The 9,068-nt window shown below is 43.6% G+C and overlaps 1 protein-coding gene across 1 annotated transcript in view; it reads left to right on the forward strand.

The window, feature by feature from the left end:
- Klhl41 (kelch like family member 41) overlaps window positions 1–6,983 on the forward strand; it is a 10,075-nt gene extending 3,092 nt beyond the window's left edge. Inside the window, exons 2-6 of the mRNA XM_041631671.1 lie at window positions 1,755–1,912; window positions 2,020–2,127; window positions 3,017–3,202; window positions 4,743–4,889; window positions 6,446–6,983. Of these exons, the coding sequence (XP_041487605.1) occupies window positions 1,755–1,912; window positions 2,020–2,127; window positions 3,017–3,202; window positions 4,743–4,889; window positions 6,446–6,557 (711 nt within the window). The 3' untranslated portion in view covers window positions 6,558–6,983. The remainder of the gene's footprint in view (window positions 1–1,754; window positions 1,913–2,019; window positions 2,128–3,016; window positions 3,203–4,742; window positions 4,890–6,445) is intronic.
- Window positions 6,984–9,068: the final 2,085 nt, after the last annotated feature.

Here is a 9,068-nt window from a genome sequence, read left to right on the forward strand (position 1 = left end):
TTGAGATAGTCTAGGTATAAACTCTAATTTTAACAATGAGGAAAGTGGGATGCGGAAGGGTTAAAGATCTTGGGAGCTCATCCACGGAAGGGGCTGGCAACCTGCCGATCATCTGCTAGAGAAAGTGTTCCCAGGAGAAGAGACGACGGTGGGTACTGCAGAGTCCCTATGGGAACTGGGCCCTTGGGTTTGGAACTGTGATAGCTGTTGATCCATTAAAAAAAAAAAAATAGTACCCAAGCTGAATAATGACACCCAGTCTCAAACAGACAACAAAACAACTATATATTTAGACAACATGGTATTAAAAAAAAGCCGCGTGAAGTTAGGCAAGTGATTTAATCTCTCTGTGGCCGTTTCCTCTCACCTGTAATACAGACGAGAAAACGCCCATCCTGGAAGACCAAATGAGATTTTCTGTCTGAGCACTGTGTACAGAACTCTCACAGGCAGACTCCCATAAACACTTGCTGTGATTTCCACTCTGTGCCATAGTACTTGCCCCACCCCATCCGCAGCTGGGCTAGCAATCAAACTCAGGCTTTTGCACATGGATTCTCCACCCCGCTGAGTGATGTACTCTGAGCCCCATGATACCTTCTTGACCAGAGGTTTTTTTTCCCCCCCCCAAGAAGTTAAACATCATATAATCACAATCTAGATGCTGCAGTGAGTGACTGCGGAGCCAGCACGGGGCACACGGGGATTAAACCCACGTTACGGCATGCCATTTGCTCTCAGTACGCTGTTTGACTGGCACTACTAGACCAGAAACAAAGAGGCTTCCACAGGTGCCACGTCGCTGCCATCGCTACCACAGTCTTCCCCATTCCTGCCTACATGAAGTCTGCAATGAATATGACGGCCTTCTCTTCTGCTACCTGGAAGTGCCACACAGATCGCAGCTGCACCCCTCAGAAGGCGTTTCCTTGGTGGCGTTGCCCTAACGGCCTTCTCTTCTGCTACTTGGAAGTGCCACACAGATCGCAGCTGCACCCCTCAGAAGGAGTTTCCTTGGTGGTGTTGCCCTAAAACACAAAAGGGAGTATGTCAGGAGTTTGGAAAGTAAATACCAAAACGAAAGCCAGCCAGGCCAGAATCACCAGAACGCGGCACTAATGGGACCATCGCAGGGCTGGTGACAAGCCAGGTTACTTCGTAGCACAAACCAGAAACAGGCTATTTAAGGTGTCTCCACCCAAAGTGGGGGTATTGAAATGAGTATTCTTCTGTATCAAAAATAATAAAACAGGGAACCTAGCCATGTTTAAAAGACAGAAAAGATACTGCCCAGATTCTCAGTTGTCTGCAGACTGAGCGACAAGTCCAGCTGTCGCGGGTGCTGGCTGTGGGAGTGTGTTAAATATAGCATCCAGGGGTCATCCGCATACTGTGACCCCTGCCACAGACACGTCTTTCCCAGTCTCCCCAAAGTTTTGAGATTCCTTTTTTCAAACCTGAACAGGGCAACTTCAGAAGAAAATTTAACAAGAGACTCAGATTTCTAGCTAACCTAGCAATTCTGTTGTATCGTCTTTCCTTTCTTGATGTCTTGTTTTTTTTATTGGGGAGGGGCAGTATTTTTTCATAGGCCAAGTAGATTTTCTCATTCTTTTTAGTAATTCTAAGGTAAAGTATGATACTTTGGGATTGTAGTTTTACAAGACCTTAGACTGTCTCTGTAAATTTTCAACACTCCATGAAATATTGTGTTTTTTTTAGTTACCAATCTCCATAACTCATCTTTTCTTCAGCTTGACAGCATAACATCTGAGTGGGTCGGACTTCCTCCTCTACCATCAGCCAGGTGTCTCTTTGGTTTGGGAGAGGTGGATGACAAAATCTACGTGGTTGCCGGCAAAGACCTCCAAACAGAAGCTTCGCTAGACTCCGTCTTATGCTATGATCCCGCGTAAGTTGACGTAATACTCCTAGCCTGTTCCTGTTCCCTAAGCATGCCGACAACAAACTCATATTTTCACAAGCTGGAACATGAATTGTATTGTCATCTGATTTTAGGGCTGCAAAATGGAGTGAAGTGAAAAATCTTCCTATTAAAGTTTATGGCCATAATGTGATTTCCCATAACGGGATGATCTACTGTCTAGGCGGAAAGACAGACGACAAGTAAGTGCCCACGGTTTCCTTCTGATTGACGTCGGAGTGAGTGCTGAAAGAGCTTCTGCCTTTGTGTGTGTTTGTTTTGAGACTACATACTGAAGTGGGACTTGGCTCTCACATCATATTTTGCAGGTAAAAATTGCAAATATAGTTTTGACATTATTAGAGGAAAATGTAATTCTTTTTTAAAACAAAAATGACATTATAAAGTCACTAGACCAAATAGATAGGAATGTTGCACGCTGCCAGATGGGCACAATACCTCAATTATAAGCATACTGACAGGAGAAAAGCAGCATCCATGAGCACAGTCAGTCTTTTATTTAGCCGCTATCCGAGAACACAGTCAGTCCTTTATTTAGCTGCTTTAGAACTATTGTACTACATTGAGACCAATAGGCTCTCTTATTCAGTTAAGCATAAGTAGAAAACATTACCTGTATCTGTAGAATGTGGAGAGTGCGCTTCCCACAGCACACCTGTGGAGGTCAGAAGGCAACTTTGATGAGCTGGTTCTCCTTCCACCAGGTGGGATCTGGGGACTGAACTCAGGTCATCAGGCTGAAGAGGCAGGTGCCTTTACCTGCTGAGCCATCTCTCCAGCCCCAACTGCTAAAAAATATCCAAGGTATCCTTCTAGGATTTCTCTGGGTAGTCCTGGCTCTCCTGGAACTAGCTCTGTAGACCAGCCTGGCCTCGAACTCACAGATCCACCTGCCTCTGCCTCCTGTGTGCAAGGATTAAAGGCGTGCGCCACCACCACCCAGCTTCAACATACTCTTTAGCATGGTGTTGAAGTATATCCATTAGCAAAATCGTCCACAGTAATGTAGATTTGTACTTTCACCAAAAAGAGATTCTAAAAGGAACATTTGTTGTCTTTTTCTGTTCACAGGAAGTGTACAAACAGAATGTTTATCTACAACCCCAAAAAGGGAGACTGGAAAGATCTGGCTCCTATGAAGACCCCTCGTTCCATGTTTGGAGTGGCAATCCATAAAGGCAAAATTGTAATCGCAGGGGGTGTCACCGAGGACGGTCTCTCTGCTTCAGTTGAAGCTTTCGACCTCAAGACCAATAAGTGAGCTGTTCTGCTGTGCAAACGAGTCCTGTCCATTTAGTTGTCGCATTTGGGTGGCAGTTACGCCTTCTAAGGCATGGGGGGTGGAGGAGCCAAGAACCTTAGGTTAAGAGAAAGTATTTCTAACTCCCCACACCGTGTGTTTGTCACTTGAAATGTAGGAGTCATGAGTTAATGTTGATATACTGTTTGCCTGACTCTGGGCTAAATTTACACAGTCAGCCATTTTGCAAAGGCATTATTTATCTCTGAAAAGTTGTATGAACAAAGATGGGTACACATGTCTTAAAAGAATTAATTAATGAGGAACACGTAGTTTAAAAATTAAAAGATATTGTGGGGCAGTGGTGGTGCACGCCTTTAATCCCGGCACTCAGGAGGCAGAGACAGGCAGATCTTGGTAACTTTGAGGCCAGCCTGGTCTACAGAGTGAGTTTCAGGACAGGCTCCAACGCTACAGAGAAACCCTGTTTCAAAAAAGATAAGAAAAAGATTAAAAGATATTTTTGGCTAGGTGGTGGTAGTCTTTAGCCCCAGCACTTGGGAGGCAGAGGCAGGCAGATCTCTGAGATAGAGGCCTGCATGATCTACAGAATGAGTTCAGGACAGTAGGGATTACACAGAGAAACCCTGTCTTAAAACCAAAAAATTTAAAATATTTTCTATTGTTGACAACTAACACTCATAAACTATGAGTGCCTTATAAGTTTCTTAATTTTACTTTTAAGTTTTTATTGAATTAATGTGAAAAAATACTTGAGTGATTTTTGGGTTTTTTAGTTTAATTTAATTAATTAATTTATTTATTTATTTTTAAGACAGGGTTTCTCTGTGTAGCCCTAACTGTCCTGGAACTTGCTCTGTAGGCCGGCTGGCCTCAAACTCACAGAGATCCACCTACTTCTACCTTCCGAGTGCTAGGATTAAAGGCATACACCACCAACAACTAACTTGACTGCTATTTTTATATAAAAGTAATCTTTCTAAATTTTTGAGCTTAAACAAACTAGGTGAGTACATATGTTGAAATTCCTACAATAGTGTTGAAAAACTTAGAGCAATGTTGCTACTTTTTTGAGAAACCAAATATATATGATTACAAAATAATTTTGATATTTGCAAATCACAAAGAATTTTCATAAAGCTAGATTTAAATGATAATTTAAAATGATGTTCTTGAGGATTGGAGAATAGAGGTAAATGCTCAAAAAAAAAAAAGTTTAACGCTACTGGACATTGTGGGCCACACCTTTGATTGGCAGTGCTTGGGAGGCAGGGCAATCAGATCTCTTGAATTCCAGTCCAGAGCTACATAGTGAAACCCTGTCTAAAATAAAAAAAAAAAAAAGTGTAAACCTGCACACAAAGCTACAAACCCTCTGCGGTTTTAGTTTTAGACCTATATATGGACGTGTGTATACATGCATGCACGTGTGCACGAACACACACACACACATATCCTTTAAAATGAACAAAATTACACCAAAATGGTGTGTTTCTGTGCATTTTGTGTTGACTGCATTTTCAATGAAACACCTAGATGGGAAGTGATGACGGAATTTCCCCAAGAAAGAAGCTCCATCAGTCTGGTCAGCCTGGCCGGATCCCTGTACGCCATCGGCGGTTTTGCAATGATCCAACTGGAATCGAAAGAGTTTGCACCCACTGAAGTCAATGACATATGGAAGTAAGTTTTCCTCAGTCTAATGCTTTGAACCAAGTAATAAGCCAGTTAACTGGGAAGCAAGTTTGCAGTAAATAAGCCAGGTTTTCCCATCATGCCCCTTCCCAGTGGTAAACTATACACTTCAAGCCTAACTGAACTTTTGAATATGCCACTTATTGATCAAGTACTACTTGTGATTGGTTAGCTATGAGATTAAGAACTCATCCAGAATACCTTCTTGGTTGGTTTTGTTGTTGTTATTTTAATTTTTTTTAAAACATGTTATTTTATGTATGGTGTTTTGCATATGTGTATGTCTGATGTATCTGGAGGTCAGAAGAGGGCCCTGGATCCCCTGGAGCTGGAGTTACTATCAACTGTGAACCACCATGTGGGTACTGGGAATCAAACCTGGGTCCCCTGGAAGAACAGCCAGTACTCTTAACTGCTAAGTCATCTCTCCAGTCCTAGGCAGGTTTCTTTAATTGTTAAAATGAGTTAGAACAGCTGAGTTTTTCTGCCCAATTCTAGCTTTAAGAGTGACTCATTAAGGCAGAATGTCTTATTTTCCTTCAGAGTAGTTCATTTCCTAAGAAAACACAGCATTTGAGGCTGGAGAGATGGCTCAGCAGTTAAGAGCACTGGCTGCCCTTCCAGAGGACCCGGGTTCAATTCCCAGCACTCACAACTGTCTGTAACTCCAGTGCCAGGGGATCTAATACCCTCACACAGACACACATGCAGGCAAAACACCAATGTACATTAAAAATATAATAACTTTTAAATTATTTTTAAAAAGGAAGGAAACAGCCGGGCAGTGGTGGCGCACGCCTGTAATCCCAGCACTCGGGAGGCAGAGGCAGGCGGATCTCTGTGAGTTCGAGACCAGCCTGGTCTACAGAGCTAGTTCCAGGACAGGCTCCAAAACCACAGAGAAACCTTGTCTCGAAAAAACCAAAAAAAAAAAAAAAAAAAAAAAAAAGGAAGGAAACAGTACTTAAGAAATGTTTGGCCTATTCAGTTTTTCATGAGTTCATTAAATCTAATTTGTTCATTCTTCCAATTGTTTGATGATTCAGATAGCAAATGATTATTTAAAAAGAAAAAGGTGAGAGTAGCTATCCATTTTACCACCCAGACAGCTGCTAGGCCATTCTCCTAAGTATGCAGTGGCTACTCAACCGAACTATTTTAGTCAAAGAATGCTTTCTAAAGGGCAGGGAACACTTTGACCACAGTGTCAGATCCAGTAAACATTTAATGGAAAACAAGGTATATCCCAGAGGTCACAGGCGCGTAAGTTCCATCTGGAGACCATAGTCCAGTGGGTCATCTGTCCATGACTTTTTCTGGGCGGTTTGATTCCAATATAATGGCCATGGTGCAGGTATATTCTCACTCACAGGTGCATACATTGAAAGGGATTCAACTGTTACCAGGTGAGGCACCTTGTCTGGCAGGAGGCAGTGGGGTTCCTCCCCGCCCCGAGACCCCATTTTTATACTGAGTACAAAGAAACTTACAAACTGCTCTCATTAAAGGCTGCTTATTGTTTCTTTGTTTTTTTCTTCCATCAGATATGAAGATGATAAAAAAGAATGGGCTGGGATGTTGAAGGAAATACGTTATGCTTCGGGAGCTAGTTGCCTAGCAACACGCTTAAATCTGTTCAAACTGTCTAAACTGTAAACAAGGTGACAACAATAACCGTTTGAGAAGTGGCTTGTTGGGACAAGAGGCCTATAATTTACTGTCTTTCTTTAAGCCTGTACAATGATTCATGTAGAGTCTCTGAGGTTGACAGTGTAGCCGGATCTCGGAGTCACTGCTTGTTCCAATGCTGCCGAGTATAGAATTGTTTGCTAAGAGCTTTAGTGTTCAGCTGAACAGTGTTCTTTTGTTAAACTTTACTCAAAGATGTGGGCTTTCTAAATCTGAGCTGTTTACTAAGCCTTTGTATTATTAAGGTACATTTACACTTGTTTTCTATTGTCAATGAAATGCATATGTCTACATTCTAAAGAAATGTTTGAGTAACAGAACCCTTTCCTCACATTGTGAGCGATGACAAGGATCTTGTGCATTGTAACGAAGATGACTGGAAATGCTGTTTAAGAAAAATAATAAATGAGTTTCATCTGAAGGCAAAGTGTCTAATCAAATCCAAATGGCCTCCCCCTGCCCCTTTTAAATTTTTATTTTTATGTGTATGGGTATTTTACCTGAGTGTATGTCTGTACACCACTGCATGCCTGTCAGGTGCCCACAGAGACCAGAGGGCATCAGATCCCTGGTGACTGGAGTTAGAGATGGTTGTTTGCTGCCACGTGGGTGCTGGGAACCAATTCCCGGTCCTCTGGAAGAACAGCAAGAGCTCTCAACTGCTGAGCCATCTCTCCAGTCCCTTTCTCCTTTCTGTAACACTGGCATATTAGTTCTTCCCAAATCAAAATGTAGTATTTTGTGTGTATCTGTATACAACGTATGCATGCTTGCATGTACCACCGTGCATGTGTGGAGGTCAGAGGGCAAGCTCAAGTGTCAGTCTTCCCTTCCCACCTTCCAGAGACACGGTCTCCTTGCCCTTCTCCACTGTGGACTGCAGGTTAGCTGGTCTGTAAACTCCTGTGTACACCCCTGCCTGAATCCTGTCTTCCTGGAGGAGCACTCATGCTACATGCCAGTCTTTTTTTCTGTGGGTTCTAGGATCTGAACTCTGGTTCTCAGCTTTTGAGGCGAGCATGCTTACCAACTGACCCATCTCTCCAGCCCCAAATATAAAATGCTTAAGTTAAAAACCCCAATAAATCATAGCCTTTACAACATCTACCACAGCAGCTATAACGGGGAGTGATCTTTAAAACTTCCGAGGCAGAAGACAATGTGAAGGATGGTAGACAGTCACTGGTTTGACTTATAGCTTTATATTCCATAAAAGGGCTGCTGCTTTGGCATATTTCCAACAGCAAGAGAGATGACTGAGCCAGGTTTGGTGGCACACATCTGAAACCCTGGCTTCTTCAGAGGCTGACTGTTGGGACACACAAGTGTGAGCCCAGCTTGGGAGACAGAGAGACTCCATGAGGAGGATTGGGAGGCTCTACACCCACTGTATTTCTTGGTGTCTAGACAGACTCCACAGTCTACCATAATCAGATTCAACCATGTAAGTCATGAACTAGCCATCACCAGGACCACACTTCTGTGTATGGATGGATACCAGGGACCTCTGAGTGCCAGCCTCAGCGACTCCTCAGGGTTCAGAAGAAGACTCACAGCAAGCACAGGACTTAGATCTCAGGGTGAAAAGAAACTCTCCACTAAGTACTTTTCCGCATCAGTTTCTTTACTCTTCTCCTGCTGTTCTCCTCCTGCTCTGTAAAGTTTCCAGTTTATATACACAGGCAAAACAAAGGCAGTTTGTCTGAGCTTAGACATCCTTTTATCTGTGAAGGTCCTGAATATGATCTATATGGAAGACTCCTTTCCTGACTGCATGCCCTGCCAAATGGAAGAGAGTTGCAGGGAGATGGCTTCTAATGTACCTCAGGGAACGAAGCGGAGATTAGACTGTGGGAGCCAAGGTTATTGACTGAGTGACTAAATTTCACACTGGAGGTCCCACAGAGTGGGGGGGGGGGCAGGAGATGACCCAATATACCAATACATGGGAAAGCATTGGGTGCAATGATCCATACTCTGCTGGATCTTGCACCAAGGGAGAGGGATGATGGCTCCGTGGAGATCTACTGTAAGAACAGCCGATATACAAAAGGCTACCACCCAGCGCCCTGCAAACTGGGTTTGCCTCCATCAGCACGCGTTCGTTCTGGTGGGTCAGCCTCCTGCTCTGTCAGCTGAGATCGCGCTGCAGGATCCCTGTGGATGATGGTCCTCATGGGCCTCCTTAGCTGGCTCTTCTTTCTGGTCAGCACATCTCCCCTCCATTCCCAGTCTTCTCCAACAGTATCTTAAAGTGATTTCATGGAGCCACGTGGTATTAAATACCAGTGAGGACTTCTTTCTGGAGCCTAGACCTCTCTGTGATGTCCAAACTCCCTGAGCGGACTCCTCCGCTTAGATGCTGGAAGAGGGCCGTAAATTCAACATGTCTGAACAGATGTAGGATTTGTCTCAACAGCAGCCCACTCTCACCTAACTCTTCCCATGGACCCCCATCTTGGTGAGAGGAATGGATTT

This window comes from Microtus oregoni, unplaced genomic scaffold (assembly GCF_018167655.1).
Source record: "Microtus oregoni isolate MIOR12 unplaced genomic scaffold, Mior012 000037F_ref0000500, whole genome shotgun sequence".
Lineage (NCBI taxonomy): Eukaryota > Metazoa > Chordata > Mammalia > Rodentia > Cricetidae > Microtus > Microtus oregoni.